We start from the raw sequence: 26,587 nt of genomic DNA, 5'->3' as shown, positions 1-26,587 counted from the left end.
AGGCGCTGGGCTCGGGCAGGTTGGCAGCACGGCAGGGACCATGCCCAGCAGAAAGCGCCTGGGTGGGAGGGGAGCACCGGGGCTCCTGAGCCTCTCAGCGAGCGGCGGCAAAACCCGCGGGGAATCGCCACCTGGGGGCTCCGGGCGGCCACAGGGCCCAGCCCCCGCAGGGGCGGCGGGCAAGGCGCCCGGGGAGCCCCGGCCTGGCGGCGGCGCCGCGGAAGGAGCACTCGCTCCGACGAGGCGCGGCCGGGACATCCCGGGCGAGCCTCAAGGTGAGCCCCCCGTCCCACGACGCACCCGGGAGGCGGAAGGGCCCGCGGGCGCTGCTCTCCGCCAGCCACCGCCGCTGCCCCCTCCCCCAGCACCGCCCCCGTTCACGCCCCTCAGCGCACGGGGCGTGGCGGTGCCACAACGGGCTGGGCGTGGCGGAGGAGCGAGGCTCTTTTATGCGGCGGGAACCCGGCGGCGGCCGGAGCTGCGCGCGGTTGCGGCGTCGGAGAGGAACGACCCGGGCGGGGGCAGAGGGGGGCGAGGCGAAGGCGAGGAGCCGAGGAGGAGGAGAAAGAAGAGGAAGGAGCGCGCCGGCCGGGACGCTCCTATTGTTCCGCACCTGCGCCGGCCGGGACACGTGGCGCCGCTGAGCCCCGCTCCTCGCCCCCCGTCGCTTGACCCGCACGCAGTCGCCCGGCACCATGGGCAAGGGGGTGAGCGGCGGGGCCGGGCTGGGGCGGGAAGTTGGAAATTCAAGGAACCGGACGGTGGCCGGTGCCCCTTTCCCTTCGGCCAGGCTGCGCTTTGTGTGTGCCGGGCCGGGGCGACCACGTCGGGCCGGGTGCGAGGGCGGCCGCGGCCGTTGGCGAGCGGCGCCGGTGCCGCGAGCCCCAGCAACGTGCGAGGGCGGCCGCCGCCGCCAGCGGGAAGGAAGAGCCGAGGGGCGTGGCGGGCCCCGGAGCAAGGAGCCGGCGTCCCGAAGCCCTCGGCTCCTCCTGGAGGCCGTGTCTCCCCGACCAGGGGCCTCTCGTCCGCCCGCAGCCCCCGGGGCTGGTGTTATCTGGTGGCCTTGCGGAGCTGGGGAGGGAGCACGCTGCTCCCGGGGCTCCCGAGAGTACTTTAGACTTTCCTTGAGACACGAGGGCCCGGCGTGGGGGGGCGGGAGAAGAGGAGCCGTCAGCGTTATTCGAGCTAATTTGCCTGTTGGTAGCAGTGAGGGTGTGATGGGAGATGGTGGCAGGAGGGAGGCGGACACGGCTGAGGTCTCCTGTTCACTGGGGCGATAACTTGGCAGAGAAGGCTGTGCGGTTCCTGCAGCGGTTTCTGCCCCGGATCAGCGCTGTTTGTACTTACAGCCCATTACAGGGCTTTCGGGAGGAGAAGTCCTTAATTCGGATCTTATCTTTTAACTAAAGAAAAGTATACGTGAAGGCTGTTGGGGGATGTTGTGTCCAAGCACTCGTGTGTAGAGCAGAAGCACCTCTTGGCTTGGTCTGATTTCATTTTATGTCAAAAAACTAGAGACCAGTTTCTGGGGTTTGTTGCTTGGATGTTCGTTTTTTCCCTTCGAATGCTTCCCGGTATATCTTGTGTAGTTGGAGGTGTGTAGATTCGTGTTTACTTTTGGTTTAGACACGTTCCTGTAAAATTCCTCAATTTCTCTGCTTCCTGAGGAGAGGGTGACCGTGCAGGGCCGTGGCAGCGGTGGTAGCGTGTTCCTTGCCAACAGGTGTTCTGTGCTTCCCAAGCACTGTTTAAACATTGACTTGACTTTGTATTGTCCTCATCGGTGCAGTTCAGCAGCAGCAGTGTTGACATAACTGCAGGAGTAGTAGGGAGCGCTGCAAGAGTGTGGCTGAATGGAAAGTTGCTTGGAAAACGGGGCGTGTGGGGTGGGCTTTCAGCATTTGTTCTGTGTATGGGGTTTCTTTTCCTAAGGAAGTCCTTCTGTTATTTGGTAGCCCAGCCTGTTGTATTTAAGTCCAGTAGGCAACAGGCAGTGTGGACAGCAAAAGTTCATCTAGGAGATCTGGCAGTGTGGTCAGTATTCTGAATCTTGTTTAAATCATCAGAGCAGCCTTTGAGTTGTGTGTGTGTAGGACTGCAGCATAAAAGGCTTCAGGGGCTTCGCCTGCCTTAGTGGGACTAATGAAAGGTACAAACGCCTTCCAGCATAGAAAGCTGTCTTGCTCCACTTCAGATTTCGGAGGTTGCATGGATAATAAAGCAATTAGTCTGAACCTGAAGCGCCGCCACAAGGGATAATTCAGCAGGGATAATACGGCTGCCTCATGCTGGTAGCAAGTCACAAGATTTGCTCGTTCAGCGCTGAGAATGTGTGTGTGTATGACTGGGGACCCCCTGGAAAACGGGCATGTGAGAGGGTGAGGCAGTGAAAAAGGCGGAGTGTGGATGCAGCACTGAGCAGCATGTGCCTGCCCTGAGTTAGGGTGCCCAAAAAGGCAACTTCTTTCCCATGGGTGCATGGGATGGAAGAGAAGAAAAGAGCCTAAGTGTGAGAAAACAAAGTTTCTTCTCTCTGCGGCTGTGAGGAGAAGCTGAGTCTGTTTTACTTTAAATGGTAATAGGGCAAGGGGAGGGCCAGCTGCTGCTACGAAGCCCAAAAAGCAGATTATCCAACGAGGCGGGGGTGTGTAGCAGAGGAAAGCACTCTGGATTTCATTCCTGTTCAGAGCTGACTGGAAGCTGTTGGTAGGCAGCAGCATGTTTCACTCCATCTCTGTCACTGCACAGCCATTGCATGGAGTTGGTGGTGTGTGCTTTGGGTCACTTCTGGAGGTCAGCTTTGCCTTAAAGGCCATGAGGAGGAGATGTCCTTAATTCAGATTGTATATTCTAACTAAAGAAAAGTGTGTGTGAAGACTGTTGGAAACAGTAGTGAAGACTTTTTGAAGCTGGATGCTGTGATCAAGCACCCATGTGTGGAGCAGAAACACCTCTCAGATTTCCTTGAACCCCAGTTAAGGGTTTTTTGCCCCTGTAAGAACCTAGGCAGGTTTATTGCATAATGGAGCCAACTGAGGGGAAATAATGCAAATCAAAGCAATCCTTATCTGGTGCAATTAAAAAATCTTAATATATTGCCTTCCCCTTCCCCCATCATCTTCACTTCTTTATTACCATGGCTATTTTATGACAGTTCACTTTTTATTACTATGGCTAGAGGATAGTCCTTTTTCCCAAGAAAACCCTGGGCCTACTCAGCCTGTGTTTCTGGAAAAACAGGGGAACAGGGGCCTCTGGCAAGTGAGGTGAGCTGTACAACCCACTCCAATCCTGACCTGCTGAAAACTGCAGCTCATCCTTCACCCAGGCCTTTCCAAGGGGTAGCCTTCACTGGCTTGTCTAGGGGAAAACTGGGTCCGGTGCACTCATCTTGATGTGTTTGTGAACTACTAGAGATGTCTGGAGTTATGGTGGCTATTACAGGCGAAGAAGTGAGGAAGGTGACTCTGTAGTTGGCACAGCACCAAAAAGCCCAGGATGAGCTGCTCAGCTGTGCAGTGGTGACATTTGGAAAGCCCTCTCTGCTTTTGGGTCTTCACACAACTCCAGAGCAGTAGAGTTGTTTGTCCTAATACCCAGACAGGGCTTAAGGTGTGTGGGATTGTTTTATCCTGATGATTAAAAACCTGATTAGGTTTACATCTCTTTTAATGGGACAAGAGCTTGTCCTTTCATAATTTGGGAAGCAACAGACAGTGCACAATTAGCAATTACTAGCTGTTGAGTAAAAGCTGCCTAGTACTGTCCTAGATGCTGAGAGTCTGATCAATTGATGCAGTATAAATTTTTGATTCAAGATAGGAGATTTAAGACAGCTCTTGGGAGGGAGTAAGAGGGATCCAAAGAAGCTGTTCCATCTCTTGCTAGGATTACATAGGGTCATGGAACAGAGTTTCCAGTCCAATAGGCAGAGTTACTTTTATGACTCATCTGGTTAATATATTTACTGTCTCATAAGGCATCAGGACAGTAACTTTTCTGTTTTCGCTGCACAATTGATTATAATGACATAAGCAGTAAAACAGACCAGGCCTCCAGAGACTGCATAATTTGTTTTGGCTCTTACTTGACATTTCTTGTTGGATTAGGTGATCTTAGAACAGGGTACTTCTGAGCTTGTCTGCTGATTTGTACCCCTCCTGTTTCCTGGTCAATCATGGCTTGTATTGAGAACATCAGCCATGAATGGCTCAATTAGTCCAGAGCGGAAAATCATCAGCTGTAGCTGAAAGACAATAGGATTTTCTGGGGGATGTATAAAACTTCTTACACTGGTGTGTACAAATGTTGTGCTTAAGCCAGTGGAAAAAAAATAAATCTTGCATGGAAAAAAAAAAGAAGCTGCATTGTTTTTTTTCTTAGGCAGTTTTGATGAGTCAGTTCTTGGGCTAAGTCAAGGAACAGGGGTGGCATTTCTGATGAGACAGACCTTCCTTTGTGTTCAGGCCATGTGATTAAATCGTGATAAGACGTGGATGTGGAGTACCACAGGCCTTCTTCTCTTTGTATAACAGGAAAAGAAGGGGAGAGCAGGGAAATCCTACAGCGCCGAGGTGGGATGAAAACCTCTTCCCCTGGCAGCCCAGCCAGCACAAGCCTTTGTTGAACTGATTGGGCTCATCTTGCAGGAAGGGAGGCAATGGCCCCGGAGGCACAGAACAGGGGCAGGACTTGGACTCTGATGTGTGTGTCAAGTTCAGATTTGAATGATGGAGCAGGAAGTTCAGATTCTGCATGAAATGATCCTGTAACAAGAGCTGAAGCTGATTCTCCTGACTTACCTACTTACCTTTTCAGCAAGGGTGGGATGTAGTACAGAGGGAAAGTATTGAAAGTATTGTCCTTTTTTTTTTTTTTTTAAGCTGAAATTGCTGAGCTCCTCTGTAAGATAGACTCCATTAAGACCCAAATACTTGGGTGCTTAAAGAAACAAGTAACTCTATCCTCTCTTTGTTCTGACTGGAGCTGATCGCTGGGGTTTTTGGGTATGTTTTTTTTGGTTGCTGGTTTTTTTTAAAGCAAATCATGCTTGAACAAGGGCAGTGAGCCTTTTCATGTTTGCCCACTTGTAGATTGATTCAGCTGCAGCTGAAAAAGCCTAAGCACTCCTATATTCCTGGGTTATTTACTGCCCCCAATGAGAAACTGTATTTCTTACAGTAGTTTCAAAAAAACAGGAGGTTTTTGGATCACCTGCAAGCAGTTGCCAAGCTTTTTTTGGGGAGAAGGGATGAAGCTGGAGGTGATGGAGTGGTTGTCAAACAAGGCACTAGCTCCTTCACCTTCATTAGGAATCATTTCTCATCTCAAGCAGTAATCAAGAGGCATGTGTTTCGTGCAGGGCCGTGTTTGGACTTGTCTGCCATAGCTCCCACAGAAATCAAAGTTATTTCCTTCAGTGACTGAAGGAGAGAGATGTTTCATGGTGGCTTTTTGTGAATTGCCCTGTGGCAAATTCCTGTGATGCTGGAATGTGAGGACCTCGCTGGTTTAAGTACTGTGGCTTTCACTTTTTTAAGAAGGGAAATGGGAGTTTAGGTGCAGGGAAGAGAATGTCAGGAATGCTTACAGTCTGGAGTTCTGTGTCCTTTTCCTGGATCAGTGGAGGCAAATAGCTTTGCTCTGCTGTACTTATTAAAAACTGTTTCCATTGCACAGCTCCACAGTGGCATGCAAAGCTTGCCTTCACTGTGCAGGGCAAGGGGAGACTTCTGTCCATGTGACTGTGGCCATGTGTGTGACTACGGCTGCAGAGTGTTGCACACAGAGCTTTCTCAGCACAGTAAAAAAACTCCTTGTCTAGATGTGACTGACAGGTTCTTTCAGAAAAGTAATGGTCATCCTTCTTTTTCGTGCAGTTTCACTTTTGGTTTTGCTTTCTACTTCTCTCAAAATAGATAATAATTTCCTGTGCTAGCTGCTCATCAGGACAGGTCTTGGATGCAAACGATAGTTCCTGTGTCCAGGTCACTATGAGGAATCCAGCTCTGAGGAGTCCAGTTCGTGGTTTGAGGTGTTCATGCAAAGAACGAGCAAGGCAATGCCTTTGAAACCTTTTCTTAATCTCGTTAAAGATTTGACTCTGGTGTCACTAAGTGCTGTTTCATCTTAAAGTTCTTCTTGGGGATCTTATTAGGTGAAAATCTCAGTGCATAAAACTTGGCAGAGTGTGGGTATGTAATTGGTCCCACACAGAAGGGAACAGAAGATTAAGTGATGTTTATGTGCACTAAGTCATCATTTTTTTGTCCTTAGATGCTTGTTTTCCCCGTTATGACTAGATCTAAATCTTTGCATGATTTCATGTAGAATTAACCATAATAAAAGTGAATAAAAATCCTACTGAATAAAGAGGCTTTAAGCAAATCATCTGCTCTGTGAAGTGTAAGCAGGGCTAAGCACAGATTGAATCTGCAAAAGTGTACTGCTGCTTTGTATACCATTCTTGCTGCTCAAACTGCCATAAATTGAAAGCAGATTTCTGTTGTGTAAACTGGCCAGCTAGTTTGCCAAACTGCGAATGAAAGTGTTGGAACTTAGCCCCCAGAACAGACCAGAAGAGGTACCACCTCTTAATCTACAGCTGATAGGCTGCTCCTCCTCACCAGAGGATGTGGAAGGCTGGGAGGGGGGAGGAGGAGTTAATGTCTTGAAGGAAACATACGTTTGCTCTCAGGAATTGGTTTCTTCTGCTCTTCATCACTTTTTCAACTTGAGCCGGGGCTCACACGTCAAGACTGCCTGAACAGTGTGTAGCTTGCTTACCTCCTTGCTAGACTTGCACAATGTCTGGATCTAATCTGTGTATTGGGTATGATACCAAGCAGACTTCTCTGTTCATTAGCTCATTTTTGTTATTTTTTGTAGTGGCATAACTGTCATAGAATCATGTAGGTTGGAAAAGACCATTAGAATAATTGAGTCCAACCACTAACCCAGCATTTCCAAGTCCACCTCTGCACCATCTCTCCAAGTGCCACATCTACACATCTTTTAAATACTGCTGGGGATGGTGACTCAACCAGTTTCCTGGGTATCCTGTTCCAGGGCTTGACAGCCTTTTCCATGAAGAAACTTTTCCTAATAGCCAATCTAAACCTCTCCTGGCACAACTGGAGGTAATTTCCTCTTGGCCTGTCACTTCTTAGGAGCATAAACCAGCACCCACCTGGCTAAGACTCCTTTCAGGGAATTGTGGGGAGCAATAAGGTCTCCCTGAGCCTCCTTTTCTTCAGGCTCAACAATCCCAGCTCCCTTAGCTCCTCATCAGACTTGTGCTCCAGACCCTTTCCCAGCTCTGTTGCCCTTCTCTGGGCACTCTCCAGCAGTGAGGGTCCCAGAACTGGACACAGCACTCAAGGCGCAGCATCACCAGTGCCAAGCATGGGGGCACCATCCCTGCCGTGGTCCTGCTGGGCACACTGCTGCTGGCACAGGCCAGGGTGGCATTGGCCTTCTTGGGCACACACTGGCTCATGTGGAGCCACTGTCGACCAGCACCCTGAGGTCCTTTTCCACCGGGCATCTTTCCAGCCACTCTTCTCCCCACCTGTAGATCTGCCTGGGGTTGCTGTGATGCAAGGGCAGGACTCAGCACTTTGCCTTATTAAACCTTGTATTGTTGGTCTCAGCCCATCAATCTAGCCTGTCCAGATCCCTGTGCAGAGCCTTTGTGCCCTCCAGCAGATCAACCCTCCTGCCCAACTTAGTATTATCTGCAAGCTGACTAAGGATGCACTCGATCTGTTTGTCTGAATTACTGATAAAGATATTAAACAGGACTGGCCTCAGTACTGAGGCCTGGAGAACCCCACTGGTGGTCAGATGCCAGCTGGATGTAACTCTGTTCACCACCCCTTTCTTGGTCCAACCTGTTTTTTACCCAGCACACAGTGCACCTGTCCAAGACACAAGCTTGTTCAAACAGCCTGTTTCTCCAAGAGAATGCTGTAGGAAACAGTGTCAAAGGCTTTACTGAAGTTTAGGTAGACAGCTTTAATAAACTGTAATAATTTTGTCTGCCTGGCAGTCTCATGTGTGTATAGTTCATGTCTGCTGCTGTGGAATTTGACTGTAAGATGTTTCTAATAATGCTGCATCTTCCTTTGCAGGCTGGAAGAGACAAGTATGAGCCCACTGCTACATCAGAGCATGGCGGAAAGAAGAAGGGGAAGAAAGAGAGGGACATGGACGAACTTAAAAAGGAAGTTGTGATGGTAAGAGTGCAGGGCACAGGAAGAGCAGCTTTAAGGATGTTTGCTGTGCCCAAAGCCCTGTCCCTAATGTGACTAAAAGAGAAATGAGCTGGTGTGCTGACAGTATGGTGTGATTGAAGGTGCCGATCTCCCTTCTCCTCCCCTCTGTCCCCAAGTCAGATGTGCTGTAAGTGTTTCAGCATCAAGATGAGCACACAATAGACCCTGGCAACATCACTTCGTAAAAGGCACTTGACACAGAACCTGTGTCTGTGCTTGCCTGCATTACCCATAGCGCAGTATGGATGTGTTTCCTCAGCCAGGCGAGCGCTCTCTGTGTAGTAGCATTACAGGCTTTATTGTGCTGTTGTGTGAGTGGGACTGCTGTTTTCATTCCAGCTGAGGAGTTGGGGCTGTACAGCTCCATTTACTGCTGGCCTCTGCTCAGACTGACCTCAGTGTTATTCCTTCTAATCATGTTTGAGGCTGTGGGGAGTGTCTCCCATCTTCATCTGTGAAAGCTGGATGATGCTATATCTGTCTGTGAGCATCATCTGGCTTAGATCTGCTGTCCTTAAAGGTGATGCAGATTTTGGTTCTGTTCTGTGGGTTTGAGACTGTGCTTTAATGTTTTTGACCCCTCTGTTAGGAAGAGTGGATTCTAAATATTGCTCAAAGATTACATTCTGTGTTCATTAGAGATGTGTACTTAAAGCATCTGCTCCTCCAGTACAAGTTTTTAAGTGAGGCACTGCTCTGAACCAACTCAATCCAACTGAAAAATAGCCAGGCTGTGAAAAGAAGCCGCTTTAGGGGAAGAAACACTTCCCCCAAAGTAGTGCTTAATATGGCAACGCTACTTAAAAATGTGTGAAATTATAGGTTTGATCTTCTGCTGTGCATTCCTACCTTCCCAACTCCTTTTCTTTCCATTCCTCTCTCAACCTCCCAAAAACCCACCCACTGAGGTTTAACAGAATCTGCTGGGGGTGTAAGGACTGCACTGAGAGAAAGTCAGACTTTTTCAAAAAAGCTTTCAAGTACCCAAATAGTCACAAGAATGCTAAAGATTAGACTCCTGAATTCCAGAATGAGTTTGAGATTTCTCTTCACAGAAAGGATAAACTAGAGTCCTGCTATCACACCATTACAGATAGGAAACCTGGGGGGGATGGTGGAATTGCTGAGCTCTTTTCTCAGATTCTTTTCTCTTCCAACTATTTGTCTTTCAGGATGACCACAAGCTGAGCCTTGATGAACTTCATCGTAAATATGGAACAGACTTGAATCGGGTAGGTAAACATTGTATTCCTTCCTTCTTTGCCCGGATCTGAAAAGAAACAGCCACAGCTCAGAGCATTTCACAAAGGGAGATCTGGGTGGTCTGATTTTGGTATGTTTTTTTTTTTTTTTCCTTTTTGTGTTAAATCTCCCCTCCTCCAGTTAAGTTTCTCCAGCTTTGGGAGAACTGTTGAATTCACAAGTACTTCTCTTTATCCTCCCACTGTACAACTTGACTGCAATGCTTTAGTAACTTTGCTTCTAACAAAGTCACTGTTACCTGCCTCTGAGTCGTTCAAGGTCAAGTTGATTCTTGGTATTATTTTTTTTCTGGAGGAGCACGTAACGAAGACAAATGTTTGTTATGTTGCAAATATAGTCTAGAGAGCTAGCAGATGCCTAGAGACTTAATGATGGCTAGTGCCAGTTAGAATTCTGTCTTTCTACAGTAAGAGGTGTGCAAACAGCCTAGGCTACCTTAGAGTCCAGTGCAGAAGCACTGCAGTGGTTTTACACTTCTGCTGTTGTTTGTTTTGGTTAATGCATTTCTTGCATGATTGCATATAGCATCAAGTCTGCTCTTTAAAGCAGTACAGTGATTTGCATTTTTTTGTCCAAAATCTTGGCTTCTGAAAGCTGAACTTCCTGGAAAGTTGTTCCAACGTGTCATCACTTTTATGGCCTCCAGCTTTCACTTGTTCCATGATTTGATGAGGGTGGATGGCACTGTGCTGTTCCAAAGCCTGTGGCTGTAACCTTCTTGTCCTGCCCTTCTGTGTTTGTAGGCCCATGGCCTGCAGGCTCCTCAAGTGGCATTCAGCATCCTGTTGCTCCTGTTTTGGCATTCAGCTCTCACATCCTGCACTTGTGTTGTGGAACCCTGGCAGCTTTGGACATCTCTGTTTTCTGTTAGCAGCTCCTTGTTGCTGTGGTAGAACTTGAGCAAATTCAGACCTACCTTGTGCAGCTGGTCTTGCCACAACGCCTAAAAAGGAACCTCTCTTGTAGGGTTTGACTTCTGCACGTGCAGAAGAGATCCTGGCTCGTGATGGCCCAAATGCCCTCACCCCCCCACCCACCACTCCTGAATGGATAAAGTTCTGTCGGCAGCTCTTCGGAGGATTCTCGCTCCTGCTGTGGATTGGTGCTATTCTGTGTTTTCTGGCTTACGGCATACAGAGCTTGATGGAGGAGGAGCCCAACAACGACAACGTAAGTAAAAATGTCTGGTTTACCTCAAAGGCAGGCTGAGCAGCCTTTTGGGCTCAAGGCAGATTAACTTCCTTTAAGCATTCAGTCCAGAAGCTTTTCCCATAAGCACGGGAAATTCAATGTGTGAGCTTAGCATGTTTTGGAGTGCTTCCACCTAATGAAATGAACAGGCAACTTCCTTTGTGTTTTGTTAAGAACACTAGCTTGTGGACAGCCTTTGTGTTCAAAATGTTCAGAGACTGCAAGTACCTTCATGTTTGTGATGGGGCACTTAAATGCCAGCCAATTAATTTGGACAAACTGGCAGCTTTTCAGGCAGATTGTCCTCTGACTCATTTTTTCTGGTCTTTGTAGCTGTACCTGGGTATTGTGTTGGCAGCTGTGGTTATCATTACTGGCTGTTTCTCTTATTACCAAGAAGCAAAAAGTTCCAAGATCATGGAGTCCTTCAAGAACTTGGTGCCTCAGGTATGGAATAAATAGTTTCCTTGATGTCTGGCATGCCATAGCTTGTTCAAAGGTATTAATTGTTTTAAACATCATCTCCAATTGCAAGGGCCTGGCTGTTAATGTGGGTTAGTAGCTCTTAATTTTGAGGGATCTGTGAGACTGCTCCAAGTAGCTATGCTAATAGGCCAAGGTGGTTCCTGAAAACCTGTGGGTTCCACCAGCTTGTTAACAATCATAGGGCACTTTCTCCGTAGCCTGGGGAGTTCAATAACTGGTGTGATTAGCACTAAAATTTGAATTCCTTCATGGACAATCTGGATCATAACTGACTATCACACTGTCATGTTGGTAACAAGGAGCTTTTATATCAAGAAAAAAACCAACTTATTTTTCCTAAATAGCATATATATCAGATATAAGCACCTTAGTAGAAACTTTGTAGAAACACAGCATAAACTATTTTAAGATTCTTGGATCTTCTGAGCCTTTTCCTAAGAGTTGCTTTTGACACAGATTGTTTCTTCACTGTCTTTCAGCAAGCACTTGTAGTCAGAAACGGTGAGAAGATGAGCATAAATGCTGAAGGTGTTGTAGTTGGAGATCTAGTGGAGGTAAAAGGAGGAGACAGAATTCCAGCTGACCTTCGGATCATATCTGCACATGGCTGCAAGGTACAGTAGTCACAGGCTGTTGGGAAACTTCATTCTGAAGGAGGATGGAATAGTCTTCTCTGCTGTGAATGGGGGCTGGAGTGGAGGAGAAGGATGGGGAAAGTACTTAGTAGGCATCTGTCTGCTCAGGTATGATAAAGTACTCTCTTTCATGTAGGTGGATAACTCCTCGCTTACTGGTGAATCAGAGCCTCAAACCAGGTCTCCAGACTTCTCCCATGAGAACCCATTGGAGACCAGGAACATTGCCTTCTTTTCCACCAACTGTGTGGAAGGTATGTGTCTCCTACTTCCCTGAAGTATGAGCAATGATACTGAGTTGTATAGATAAGCAATGTGAATGCAAAAGCAGGGTGGGAGTTCCCATCAAAGTCCTAGCCCATTCCAACTGCACTACTCTAGAATGGGTAAAGACTCCACAGCACTACTGGGTGTTTTGTTCTCGCTCCTTTAGAGGAACAGCTATGTGGTGTGTCTTCTAGCCTGTTTTATTACAAGTAAAAAGTGTTGAAGTGCAAATAACATAGTGTGAACCATGAGATAATCTGTATGAAGTGCTGCAGCTGCCACAGAAAGCAGGAATATCAGACATGTCTGGCAGGACCTCTGCTGCAGCTCTGAATATGGGGTCTTTGTGCTGCAGCCCACCCAGGACATCTCTTCCACACCTACAGGATATTAAGCTGTGGTTGTTGTTGTTTTCTTAAACCCATCTCTCTTCCAGGCACTGCCCGTGGCATTGTCATTAGCACTGGCGATCGCACTGTGATGGGTCGTATTGCCAGTTTGGCTTCTGGACTGGAAGGGGGGAAAACTCCAATTGCCATGGAGATTGAGCACTTTATCCATCTCATCACTGGAGTGGCTGTGTTCCTGGGTGTCTCCTTCTTCATCCTGTCCCTCATCCTTGAGTACACGTGGCTGGAGGCTGTTATCTTCCTCATCGGGATCATTGTTGCCAATGTCCCTGAAGGGCTGCTTGCAACGGTTACGGTGAGTGAAGTTGGAAAAAAGATTGAATTTGGTCCCTAAGGAAGTGGAGTGCTTTATGTGAATGTGCATTCAGAGAGGTGAACACTGAAGTAATGGAAGGTGATCGTGTAGGGTTGGGCTTTATAAGTTCAGTGTGTTTTAACTAATGGCCTGAATCAACATCAAGTTCTGCAGCAATTTATCTCATAAGGATGGGTCCCTAAGTTAGACCTGCACAGAGGCTTGGCATCATACAGCTGAAGTGAGCAAGACTAGGAGTTCTAAGTCCTGCCTTTTTCAAGGCAACATGGGGTTTTCCTGCTACAAACATCAGGGTTTCTACACCCATATGCACACCAACCCTTCCAATCCTTAAAGGCTGGTAGAGGATCCAGCAGGCTTCACTCCAGCCCTAGCTTTTGGTGTGGGATCTGTCAGAGGATTTTGTAAGTTTGGTTTCCTTAAGAGGTCATGAGAATATCTAGATGTTCTTAGGTGTATGGAGAATGGTGGTAGGCAGGAGAAAATGCTTCCATGTTGCCTTAGGAAGCAGAGTAGCAACCAATCTAGGAAATGAACGGTTGGGAACTGGAACCAGATAACAGCTTCTAGCAAGAAAGTGAGCTGGAGCTGCTCGCTTTTTACTCCAGCAACTTGCAAGCCTTGTCACCAGAGCTAATTTGGGCCTTCTCATATGTGGCTTGCCTTCACCTGTTTTGAGAACTCATCATTAGGAGGTGGCAACTTTGACTGAAATGTTAGTCTGAGGCATGTTGTTTCCTTCCGAATACACTGAGAAGTAGGAGGCTGAAGCCTGTTCTGGAGGTTTTGTAATGAGGAAAATGTCATTTAAACCTAGCACCTGAGCTGAAGTGTTGCTGTTTATTTTGCGCTGTCAGGGTGAGCAAGGAGCTAGGGAATCATTGCAGGGCATGGAAGCTGGTTGTCATTCCATGTGCACATTGAGTTGGATAGCAGTGTTATTACTGCACAAGTGCATCTAACCTGACATCTTCTTTCTTGTCCCCAGGTATGTCTGACACTAACAGCCAAGCGTATGGCTCGGAAGAACTGCTTGGTGAAGAACCTCGAGGCCGTGGAGACCCTGGGCTCCACATCCACCATCTGTTCTGACAAAACAGGCACTCTGACACAGAATCGTATGACAGTTGCCCACATGTGGTTTGACAATCAGATCCATGAGGCTGACACTACAGAGAACCAGAGTGGTAAGACAGCCTCTCTGTGCTTGAGGCATTTCATTAAAAATGGCCTTTTCTTGGCCTACCTGGACGCTGGTACTTCTGAGAACCTGTGTTTGTAGCTCTTCAGTCCAAGTGATGTTCACAATGCAGGGATTTCTAATGTACAGTCTAGAATGAGCATAAAAACAATTGAAATGACACATAGAAGGCTTTGCACTGTACTGTGATTCTGTTTAATCCTTAAACTCTGTTTAGCCTGCCTTTTGTGCAGAATTACTCCATTGGAATTTGAGCCTCTTGAATGTTCAGCACCTTGTGTTTGTCCTGTACATAGAAATATTCACAAAGTACCTGATTATCTTTGCTAAAATGTATCTTGATGAAATTGCTCAATCTTAAGTCTGTTGAAAGTATGGACAGCAGAAGTGTTGGCCCTGATAATAATGACTTGAGGCTGGACATAGATGGCAATTTCCCAGGTGGAGCTAGATGGTTGCCTTTGGACAGGGGTTTTCCCAGAACATCCAGGTTGTGTTTACATAGTGCCAGCAATGAATGTAAGACTTTAGCAGGAAGTTTCTCCTAGTTGATAAGAATCTGAAATCTGTGTGCTGTACAACTGAGAGAAATGCTTATCTCTCCAGAACTGTTCAGTACAACCAAACTCAGGAGTTTCTTAGCTGTTGTCTACCTTGTGAAATGCTGTGCTTACAACACATTATTAGCATAAATATTTTCCAGTGGTGCTGCTGCACCCTGGCCTGAACCAGTCCAAAACATTGTGCTCGTCTGCACTGCTTAAAAAAGCCACATTATTTAACACTAATGCAAAGTAATGAGATATAAATAGATCTTTTGGAAGCCCTAGGCCTGGCAATGGTTGGCTTGGCTGCAGTGGAAGTAAACCTAGAAGATTTCACTTCATGGAAAGTATGTTAGGTTATCGGTTAACTGTCTCTTCAATTCACCTCCTTTAAAGCCAGCTTAAGAGGCAGAATGAGAGAGTATCTTTATTTAAGCATTGCTCCTTTGGGAGCTATTTCATCCAATTCCTGAGTTGATGAATAAAGTGAGACAACCTGGAGAACCCAGCATCCCTTACTCATGCTGTCTAAGTGAGTGTTATCTGTCCAGAATTCCTTGGCTTTGTCAGTGTGTCCCTCTGTTGCTGCTGGATATGGCCATTACTGGAATCTTGAAAACAGAGGTGCTCTCTTGCACTGCTGCGGTCTTAAAATAATCAGCTCCTCATCAAGTATCTGGGAAGGGAGGAGGAATGAAAGAGGTGCAGTGATGCTGTTTCCTGTTTGAGATAAAGGTTTCTTGGTCTTAAACCTGTGGGATTTTGAGCTTATGTGACTTTCTTGAGGGGTGGCTTTTTGACACTCTTCCTCTGTTTTCAGGTGCTTCCTTTGACAAGAGCTCAGCTACTTGGACTGCTTTGTCCAGAATTGCAGGTCTCTGTAACCGTGCTGTGTTTCAGGCTGGCCAGGAAAATGTACCAATTCTCAAGGTGAGTTCCCAAAAAAAGTGTTCCTGTTCCTCACCACCATCCTCTCATAATGGTAGTGAGATTACATCCTGTGGGTCACACAAACCTGCAGAGTAGAGATAGCTTCCACTCTTAATCTTTTCTGCAGTCTAGCACTCTTAGAGAAAGTGTGCTGTGGGCAGGCAAGATGGGATTGAAAAGACATTTTTCCCACAGCAGAATCCCTGCCATCCACTGCCATCTGCACTCAGTTTGGGATGCTGGATATTTCATACAGGGCTAGAAATGACCAGAAAGCTTTCCTAGGCATTCCCCAGTATCTGGCTGTTCCAGGAATTGCTCTCTCTGGCATTTGTACACTTCAAATCTACAAACACCTGGTGCTGGGAGAAGTAAACATCAGAGCGGGGCAGGCAGTGGTTGTGGGAGACTGGCTAGAGACAGCCTGCTCTCACTGGCAAGTCTCCTTAAACTTTCACTCGTTCAGTGCTGGTGCAAATGCTGGCATAGCACCAGTTCACATTCCTCCTTCTGAACTGTGACCCAGCCAGGGCTGAAATTAACTGTACAGTGCTTATAATCTGTCAAGTATTAGTCATGTTGCTTAGTAAACTTATTCCCAAGGGTGTTCTGATGCAGTGGGTAGTAGAGATGATGGAACAAACTATTTTTCCTCAGCACTCCTCTGACTATATCTGAAGTCTACAAAATGTGACTTGAAGTTAAAGAGCTGGGAGTTCTTCCTGTTTAAGGAAGGCTTGGGAGAGGGAAGTTTAGAGAAGTCTTTAGATACCAAAAAGTAGTACAGAAACGAAAAAAAAAAAACTGCTCACAAAGAGACCAGAAGGGCAAGAAATACTTGGTTTCAATTGCAGCAAAGGAAGCTCCACCAGGACATTGAGCACATACAGATCTCCTGGGCTGAGAACCCCCATCTCTACCAGTGCCAGCCTTTGGGGAAGGGACAGATCAAATTTCTCTCAGTGGCTTGATAAGCTGGTGTTATCTTGGGTGGGGGGGAGCACATGGAAGTGTTTCTGTGTGCATGTAGTCAGTCTTCATCTCACATTAGCTGTTCTTCATGGCAAGCAGCTTACAGCAGTTCTCAAAGTTTACCCTCCAGCATCACTTGGTCTGACTGTACCTGGTTATGAGACTTTCTCTAACCCTTTTAAAGGTCTTCTTGACTTTGTCACAAGAAGACTGCTGCTCTCTTAAGATGGGAGGCCTGGCTTTCTGAAATGAAGTACTTGTTGGTGCTAGATAATAGAATTATTTATTCTTTGCTTTCATATAATCTTATGTAGAAGCTGGTCTGCGCTGTGATGAATTCACTCTTAAAATCTATTTTAAATATCCAGTCTTCCGTGATTGTATGTTTTGATAGTTGTCTTTTTTCCTCAGCGAGCTGTGGCAGGAGATGCCTCTGAGTCTGCACTTCTGAAATGCATTGAATTGTGCTGTGGTTCTGTCAAGCAGATGAGAGAAAGGTATCCCAAAGTGGTGGAAATACCATTTAACTCTACTAACAAGTACCAGGTAAGCAGGTGTGCTCTTGAAAGGAGAGCTGCTGTGTGAAGTACTTGTGTGAATTGGCACACAGTGTGCCTCAAAACATGTTCTGGCACCCAAATTTTGTCTAGCCATTACTTGCTTGAAGACTGTTCTATAAATCTAAGTTAAGAGACCATAGTTACATGGCTAGGAGCTGCACTGACACTAAGGTGTTAGCTGCTAACAAAGGATCAGACATGTTCTCGACTTGTGTAGCAGTAGTGCACAGAGCATGGAATAACTCAGATCTGGGAACTGGAGTGAACTGCTGGGAAGTGACCTTAACTGATGGCACTTGAGTACAGAAATGGTCATTACAACACCTGCAGTTACACATTAATACTAAAGAATGCACAGATTCCTTAGTTCGTAAACCTCTTTAAAGTGTGGGTAAATGAGAACTAGAGCAGAATATCAGAAATGGCCCTGAGCTGCCATAGTTGCAGGAACACTGTTGATTACTTGTGTCCTTCATAGTCCATGTTTATAGAACAGATTCATTTCTTCCACCCTTAGCTGTCCATCCACAAAAACGCTAATCCATCAGAATCCCGTTACTTGCTGGTGATGAAGGGAGCTCCAGAGAGGATCTTGGATCGCTGCAGCACTATTCTTATCCATGGCAAAGAGCAACCACTGGATGAGGAAATGAAAGATGCTTTTCAGAATGCCTACCTTGAGTTGGGAGGCCTCGGGGAGAGAGTGTTAGGTAAGGAAAAACAGTCTGATTACATTGGAAAAGATTTGTCCTTCATGTTCTGTTCAGTCCTCACAGATCAAGTGAAGGGTCACTCTGTTCCTGCAGTGTAACCATAGTATTAAGGTCACTTCAGCAATCCATGTAGGGACAGTCCTGCCTTTAATCTAAAAGGCAGCCTGCAGGGTCTGGTCTCTCTCAGCAGCGAAGTCACGTAGATTAAAATGCAGCAAAGCATTTGGGACCTTCCATGGGACCACACAGTGTCGTTGGGTTCATTCCACTGCACAAGAACCAGGCTGTGTCTAGGCACCTAGCCTTAGCTGGTAGTTATCAGAACAGGAGCATGACTCCTGTCTCAACAGCCCTGGCTAAACCTCTGACTGAGCTGCCCTGTTATTCTTGTGCAGCTGTTTGCAGAAGCAGTAAGTGTTCACTCTCTCTGCCTCCTGATGTGTAGGAGCAAAGTAAATGTGGGTTTGATGTGTTACAGGATTCTGCCACTTGGCTCTGCCTGATGATCAGTTCCCTGAGGGCTTCCAGTTTGATACGGACGACCTGAACTTCCCTGTAGAAAAACTCTGCTTTGTAGGACTGATGTCTATGATTGACCCACCTCGTGCTGCTGTGCCAGACGCTGTTGGCAAATGCAGAAGTGCTGGGATCAAGGTAATTTATTCCTGGGTTGAAAATCACCTCACTTTATACCTGTGGAAATAAAGGGCTTCCTTGACCTTCGGTATTACTGTAATGTGAGTGGATGACGTAATTGATCAGGTTTTAGCTACTGATATTTCAGGCTTAATTTCTAAGTTAAATACAAATGGTTGTGTGTTCATGAACTGAAAAATGAGTGAAACTCCAAGCTGCTAGGGCCCTGGCAGGTGCTCAGAGCATGGTGTCCCAAAGCACATGATTTGGCTCAGGGTGCAACAGTTCTGACTAAAATGAGAGGGAGGCACAGGCTGGAGACAAAACTGGCTCCATTAACTCAACACGAACAATTTCTTGTCTTCCATCCACCTCAATCCCTCGCATACTGGTAGCAGGTTACTGCCTGTACCTCAGACTTGCTCTGTGCTAGGGCTCGCAAGGAGAACAAAGGACACATGGCCTTTTCAGTGTAAGGGACCCTGCATTTTGGGCAGCACTGCTCTGCAGTGCAGGCAAGGCTTCCATGGCAGTCTGTTTGCATTTCAGGTTATCATGGTTACTGGAGACCACCCGATCACAGCCAAGGCCATTGCCAAGGGTGTCGGCATCATCTCCGAGGGCAATGAAACAGTAGAAGATATCGCTGCTCGACTCAACATTCCTGTCAGCCAGGTCAACCCTAGGTAATGTCTGCTGGGAAAGGCCAGAGCTGTTCAAAGAATTCTGCATTTGCCTCTCTCCTTGCCTTGCATAATCCCTCAGCATCTCCCCTCTGGACATGAAAAGATTGGCATTTGCTTTGCTCAGCATATTGGGGCTCTTCAATGTGTATCATGAGTTCTGTGAAGAATGCACAAGATTGTATTAAATGTGTGTGTCTTGTGTGTGGGAAGTACTTAAGAGTAAGATTGTAGGAGGGCAAAGGGAGCAGGACTTATGCCAGGTAGAGGAGTTGACACTAGTGCATAGCTACAAGCATAATAAATGTAAGAAGGGAACTCCCTCCTCTTAAGGGTTAATCCTTGCCTTCACAGCCTAGCTGGGACTGAGGCATCCTCAGAAAATGTGCTTTGGCATAAGCAGGCTGTTTGCAGAATGGCTGGGCTGTCTGTATTGCTTAGCTTGACCCAGCCTGTGTTTGGGCTGGAGGACAGCCATGTAGCTTATGAACTGTGAATAGAGACACCCTGTGAAATGAAATTGCTTGGGTTTTTTTTTGGTTGGTTGTTTTTTTTTTTTTCTTTTTAGATTTTGAGGGTAATTTCAAAACCCAGCAGTGCAGGCTGGGGTTGGCTGGGCTCTATGACTGAGCAGGTCAGCAGCTGGCTCTAAGGGTGGGGAAGGAATTCCCCTGTCTAAACTGGGTGATGTCAAGAGCTGCATGGACAGTCTCCTAGACCTATAAGGGATGGTATGCTGGGCTGGAGAGATGGTATTTTGCTGCAGCATGTAGGGTACCAAACCAGTCTAAATATAACATTACATGCTTTTGTGGCTGAAGGGTGTAAATTAGTTGGAACTTGCATGGTGTGAACACTCTGTGTGAAGAACCATGTGTCACCAGTCACATGGTCATCAGTCTAGTGCAAAAAGGATTGCCCGCAGAAGACAGCAGCATCTCTTGAAACCTTGGAAGCTAACTACCTGAGCCAGGAGTTCCTTTTTTTCAGAGAGGCTAAGATTTGTGGGATCGACTAGTCTTTGCCTTGATGCCTTTTAGAAAGCTGTGGAAAGAATTAATTTGCTCGTGAGGTTTTTTGTCTGTTGCTTCACTCTGTTTTGTTGTCTTTTTCTTGATGTTCCCTATCTGCCTCTCAAAATTTTGAGCATCAAACCTCTGTGCAGAGGCTGCCTGGATTAGTATTTAGTTATAGCAGAAGTTGGTCTTTCCCCAGAGCACTGAAGAACCTTATTTTTGTGGGGCAAGTACAGCTAGTGAGAAACTTACTGCAAAGTAAAACATACTTTATCTTGTTTTCAGGGATGCCAAAGCTTGTGTGGTTCATGGCTCAGATTTGAAGGACATGACTAGTGAGCAATTGGATGACATCCTGCTTCACCACACAGAAATTGTCTTTGCCAGGACATCTCCTCAGCAGAAGCTTATCATTGTGGAAGGCTGCCAGCGACAGGTAAAGAGAGGGAGAGTAAGGATGCCATATTAGAGAAATGCCCAGACATCTATATGTAAACTACTGGGCAGTTCTGCTGTTGAAGTGCTAGGGCTAAGTCTCCTCAGTGCCCTCATGTCAAGAGCCAGATTAAATCTGTGTGTCAGCAGCCTTCAGCTGCTGATGTCAGGCTGCTCTACGATACATAAATATAAGGGTCTGACAGGTAAACATCTTCAGTTTGTACTGAGGCTTTCTTCTGATCTAGGGTGTTCATTAGTAAACTCAATTCCTAAATTCTCTGGATGTGCTTGGGAGAGGAGGATCCAACATGCTCATGGTTGTCCAGTATCTCCTTTTGAGAGAGCAATATGGCTCCCTTGATGAGCCTGATCAGAACAGGGAAGGGGTGAGGGGAGGGCAAGGAGCAACTGAGGTCTCTTTACAGCAAGGTGAAATAGTTTTTTGTGCTTTATCTGTAAGGTAGGAGAAAGCTTTTCTGCCAAAAACATCTCTTACATGATGATTTCAGTCTTGCTGTTCCTCTCTTTGTGACTAGGGTGCCATTGTAGCAGTCACAGGTGATGGTGTGAATGATTCCCCAGCCCTGAAGAAGGCTGACATTGGTGTTGCTATGGGTATTGCTGGCTCAGATGTCTCCAAGCAGGCAGCTGACATGATTCTGCTGGATGACAACTTTGCCTCCATTGTCACTGGGGTTGAAGAAGGTGAGTCTATAACTTGTGTGCAGTAGTGGTAAAGTAACATGCTCCAGCATCTCCTCTGAAATGGAGGCACCTGGAGGGCTCTTCTTTGAGCTTGCCTCCATGACAAGAGTTTTCAAGGAGAGCAGCACTTTTCCTCCTGCCTTCAAAGTTTTATTTCTTTCCATGGGTGTTCTGCATGACCCTTTGGGGATGGGTAAGAGTAGGAAGCAGCTGAGTAACAAAAGCTACTTTGTGCTGTTGCCTAACACGTGACCTTACAGTCATCTTTGCCAGCTGAGTGTGACGTTTTCCTCCCTGATGGACAAGTTGCTCTCAAACAGGAGCAGAACAGAGGGTTCCTCCAGGGGCTCTTGATGATGTGCAGAAACCAAGGCTTAGTATCCTACTGCTGTATGCAGTGAGCCCTGATTGCTGTGACCAGAAGTGTCACTCTCCACAGGTGTTGCTGTGTGTGGAGCAGTCTCACCCTTACATACGAGAGAACCCTTTCATTTGCTGCACTAGCATTTGGTGTTAGCACTGAGGCTGCCTGTGAGCTGCTTGGCTGCCTTCTGCTGACAAGTGAGAGTTACCCTGCTCTCTCTTCCTTGCCCCAGGTCGTCTGATCTTTGATAACCTGAAGAAGTCTATTGCCTACACCTTGACCAGTAACATTCCTGAAATCACGCCGTTCCTGATCTTCATCATTGCAAACATACCCCTTCCTCTGGGAACAGTCACCATCCTCTGCATTGACTTGGGCACTGACATGGTGAATGTGGTTTTTTTGTCTCAAGAAAAAATGTGGATGTTCTTAGGTACCCTAAAGAAAGGACAGGTGGAAGGAAAATGCCCAAATAGTTTTTTCTAGTGTTATGATTTAAAGTAAGGGACCCTCTGATACTCCTTTTATTCACATTTGTCTCATGGCTCTTGAGTCTGAGGATCTTTCAGCTCCCTGTAAGGACAAACTGGGGAAAGGGAGGGGGTAAGGTCCTTTCGGAATATCCCTTTTGGGGAGTGCTGTTTCTGGCACTGAATACATGGGACAGGGAAGACTCTATACAGTGGAGAATTGGAACTCTTCTAAGAGCAGTCCTGCCACCCTCAGGTCCCTGCTATCTCCCTGGCATATGAGCAAGCAGAGAGTGACATCATGAAGAGGCAGCCCAGAAATCCCAAAACAGACAAGCTGGTGAATGAACGGCTGATCAGCATGGCCTATGGGCAGATTGGTAAGCTGCTCTGTTTTCTCTGGCACCAGTTTGAACTTGGTGGTAGCAGGGGTTGTACACAACCTTGAGTCAGTGACTGCTCTGCTTATTTTGGTAGGGTTGAGGTTTGGGGTGTGTAAACCAGAACCTCAGGCTGTAAAGAGCTTGCAATGATTCTTCCCCCATGGCTTATAGCGGTGGCTTGTGCAGCTTGATCCATTGAATCGCTTTCACTGTAATTTTGTTTAATTGCACAGTACTGTAAAGGAACTGGCTGACAACCAGCTCTCCTCTGGTTCAGACTTGTTCAGCAAGAACATAGATCCTATTGTTAGTTTAATTAGAAGTAAAGGATTCTCTCCAGCGTATCCCTAAACACACAGCATTAGGAGCTTTGATTAAAGGCAGCTACAGAGATGTGCCCAGTTCACAGGATGGGAGCTCATGCTTAATTGCAGCAGACCTTGGGAACCTTCTTGACTGTGTTTTGCAAGGGTTGGGGTGGGCAAGGCATAATAAGAATACAAAGGGAGTTTTATCTTGTGTCCTTGAGTATGGTGCCATCACAGCACAGGGCCAGAACAGAAGTAACTCTGTGCAAAGTTGGGGGCAGAACCTGCTCAGCAAAAGGGTTGCAGCTGAGTTTGATGTTAGAACTGTTTCTACAGCTGCTGCCTGGGGCATTGAGCCCTGCAAGGAGTAATTTTTAAGGTGGTTAGGGTGTCTTGCAAACTGTTGTTCTAATTGTTCTGCACAGTAGCTTCATCAGTTTTATCATCCTTTCTTACCTGTTTAGGTATGATCCAGGCCCTTGGAGGTTTCTTCACCTATTTTGTAATCATGGCAGAGAATGGGTTCTGGCCTTCCGGCTTGCTAGGGCTCAGAGTTCAGTGGGATGACAGATGGATTAACGATGTGGAAGACAGCTATGGGCAGCAATGGGTGAGTTTTGAGGCACAGCCTGGAGGCTGCCAGCCAAAATATTAACGCCTGCTGAACTTGGTGTGAGCAGCAGAGAGCAAAGGCAGTGGTCTGAACAAATGCTCTCTGCTTTGTCTGCTTCCTAGACCTACGAACAGAGGAAAGTAGTGGAGTTCACTTGCCATACAGCCTTCTTTGTCAGCATCGTGGTCGTGCAGTGGGCAGACTTGATCATTTGCAAGACCCGAAGAAACTCTGTCTTCCAGCAGGGGATGAAGTAAGTCAGCATGTCCATGGAGGAGATTTAGACTTGAACTCTGTGTGTTCTCTAGCACACAGCGCTCTAGTCCTTCATCCCAGCAGTGTCTGGGTGTTTTGGCAAAAGTCTTGACCAGACTGCCTTGGTAGTGGGTAAAAGACTGGGTGCTCTCTTCCTTGTAGTACTTGGCAGTTGTCAGGCTGAGACACAGAATTAGTGGCTTCTGTAGTGGGTAAAAGACTGGGTGCTCTCTTCCTTGTAGTATTTGACAGTTGTCAGGCTGAGACACAGAATTAGTGGCTTCTGTTGCCTTTGTGGGTGCTGGCCCACAGACACTCCAGCACACAGCCTTGATCTCCTGATCTTGTACATCAGGAGGTCCCATGGCATGAATTTCAGCCGCCTCCTGAATTTGTGATGAAAGCAATTGCTTGTTGATTTGCTAACTAACTGTCTCTGAAGAGACTTAAAATGCCATTATAACAACTCTGCAGTGGTCTTGGATGGATGAACTGGTGGTCCCTACCTGATGACTTTCTGGGCTGGGCTGGAATGTTCCTTTCCATTCACTCCCCTGTGGCAGCTGGGTTGTTTTTTAGGAGGTCATCTCTGAAAGTACTTTGTTCTTGACTTCTTTCCTGTCTCTTCTAGGAACAAGATCTTAATATTTGGTCTCTTTGAGGAGACTGCCCTGGCTGCCTTCCTGTCCTACTGCCCTGGGATGGATGTTGCTCTAAGAATGTATCCTCTGAAGTAAGTTGCATCATTATTTTTGTGTAACAGATCATACCACAGAACAATAGTTCTTGGGTGGGGAGATGAATAAAAGTAGTTGTGAACCAGTGGAGCATCAAACCTAGTCTTAAGAGTTCAGGTTAGAGGGTGTCAGTGATCCTTTGCTGTCCTGTGGCACGCTGGGGTTTTCTTCACTGTGTGTGCAATGTCTATGAGGAGCCTCCTGTTCAGTGCCTCACTAAAAATCAGCATTCAACTTCAATACCAGTGTGCTCTAGTCCGGCTACCTCTTGGACTTATTTCATGGAGTATTTTTATGGGCAGGGTGCTGCACCCCCAAAGAAAGCCAGTTGCATTGTGTAATTCATAGGCCAGATGACTCTTGGGTACTGAAGAACTGCTGCTGACGTCTTGTGCTTTTTTCCTACATCCCTTGGGAAGAGAACAAGTAGTGAAGTCTTAAAAGCTGCTACGTAGATGCAGATGACCCGTTGATGCGCACTAACTTTCCTAATGATTGGGAAGGTGCCAACATTTTAAGTGTTGCTCAACAGCATTGCAACACTTCGTGGCAGGGTTTAGTCTTAAGCCAGAGGACTGTTCAAAGTTTGTGTCATGAAATCTTCATGGAAAAAATAAATCCTGGTACATCCTGCATTCCAAGAGTTGGGTGCTGAAGTGTGAGCATTTCCTAACAAGAAAGCTGCCCAGTGCCTGCAGCAGCTGGATGTTAGTATGTGTAAATCACAAGAGGAAGCAATACATTTCCAGCAAGCAAGGCTCTGGGCACAAAGGTTGTGTACTTAGAGGAAATGCTGCTTGATTGGTAGGTGGGGAGGTGCTGGTACAGAGATGAGCAAAGGTGCCCTGACACACCTTGTGTTGGAATTATTATCCAAAAGTGAATTAATCTGTTGCAGCAGAAAACCTGGTAGTAATTCTTGGCTTGAAGGATTCTTGACTGAACTGGCAAGCTGGGTCATGCCAGCCTTCTTGCACTTGAGTGTGCCATCCAAGTCGGAGCTGTGCCAGGCAAAGAGCATCTCCACAGCCCGTGTTCTCACTGTCTCCTCTCCCAAACAGGCCGACCTGGTGGTTCTGTGCTTTCCCATACTCCCTCCTCATATTCGTGTATGATGAAGTCAGAAAGCTCATTATCAGGCGCAACCCTGGCGGTAAGGATCTGCTGCTCATCTGTGTGTTTCCTTCCCCACCTCTTCATGCTGCTGAGCTCTCCAGAAACCCCAGCAAAGCTTAGGGACCCCTAAGCACTATTTGGGGCTGTATTTTGTTGTGTTTTCCCCTTCCTCAGCATTAATTGTGCAGTTAATTCAAATTAAGGCCTTCTTCCTGTCCCTACATTCTCTCCCATTATATAAAATTACAGATGCTCTGAAGTAGATGGAAAAGGCTGATTAATGCTTGGATAGTTCTAGAAAGGTGGAAGAGGTGCTGAACGCTAGAGAACATAAATTTGGCTAGATTTTCACATTGTGACATGTCACTTACTAGCTCAGGTGCTGCAGTGCAAGTTTTCAGGAACCTAAAAGGGAGCTCTCATGAGCCTCATACTTGGTTTGCCTTGAGACTAACTCTGCTTTCTCCCTCCTTTTCCTTCAGGCTGGGTGGAAAAAGAGACCTACTACTAAAAAGTACCTGTAAAACATTCCACGCACAGCCCATGCCACTTCTCCACCATCTCCCCTGTGTGCATACTTCATCTTTGCAAGAGCAGAACTGTGTCTGAGAAGGAGTGAGCTGAAAACTAAAGGAAATATGAAGAAACGTGGACTGGAGGAGAAAGCAAGGGGGAGGTTGGGGTGGGGGGAATGTCCGACCATCAGTCCAGGGGGATGAGAGTTTGAGTAGTTTTATGTGCCTTTATGTTTTTGTAAAAGGAAACTGAAGATTTTATATGTGGATTTTTACAAATAAAGATGGATTATAAGAGGATGCCCCCACATGGTCTTAGGTGGATGTTTTTCTCAAGGCAAAAACTGGTTCAGGGCAGCCTCCCCACCCTGGCTTAGGGTGTGGTGGTGAGTGCAAGGGTTAGTCCCTTGCTTCCTGTTTTTGTAATAGGGAAGCAGAGCTGCTTGACCCACAGACAACAGCATGTGTAAAAGCCCCGGTGCACCTTACTCCAGCTCAGTGCTTAATGTGACAAACTGTTTGCCAGCACTTGGATCTCACAGCTCAGGAAGCTTCCTTGGCTGTGCATCTTGGCTTCTTTGAG

The 26,587-nt window shown here is 46.7% G+C and overlaps 1 protein-coding gene across 1 annotated transcript; it reads left to right on the top strand.

Annotated features, from left to right (window-relative positions):
- The first annotated feature begins 463 nt into the window (after positions 1 to 463).
- On the top strand, positions 464 to 26,311 carry ATP1A1 (ATPase Na+/K+ transporting subunit alpha 1). Its single transcript, XM_084201335.1, has 23 exons — positions 464 to 707; positions 8,133 to 8,237; positions 9,449 to 9,508; positions 10,506 to 10,709; positions 11,064 to 11,177; positions 11,696 to 11,830; positions 11,988 to 12,105; positions 12,555 to 12,823; positions 13,833 to 14,031; positions 15,411 to 15,520; positions 16,904 to 17,038; positions 17,570 to 17,762; positions 18,244 to 18,419; positions 18,951 to 19,087; positions 20,386 to 20,536; positions 21,075 to 21,243; positions 21,840 to 21,994; positions 22,334 to 22,457; positions 23,233 to 23,378; positions 23,504 to 23,634; positions 24,268 to 24,369; positions 25,435 to 25,526; positions 25,972 to 26,311. Exons 1-23 carry the CDS (start codon positions 696 to 698, stop codon positions 25,998 to 26,000), a joined length of 3,066 nt encoding a protein of 1,021 aa, XP_084057461.1. The 5' UTR covers positions 464 to 695; the 3' UTR covers positions 26,001 to 26,311.
- Positions 26,312 to 26,587: the final 276 nt, after the last annotated feature.

This window comes from Fringilla coelebs (genome assembly GCF_963513975.1).
Source record: "Fringilla coelebs genome assembly, chromosome: 2".
NCBI lineage: Eukaryota > Metazoa > Chordata > Aves > Passeriformes > Fringillidae > Fringilla > Fringilla coelebs.
This window is presented reverse-complemented; position numbering and strand designations above follow the sequence as displayed.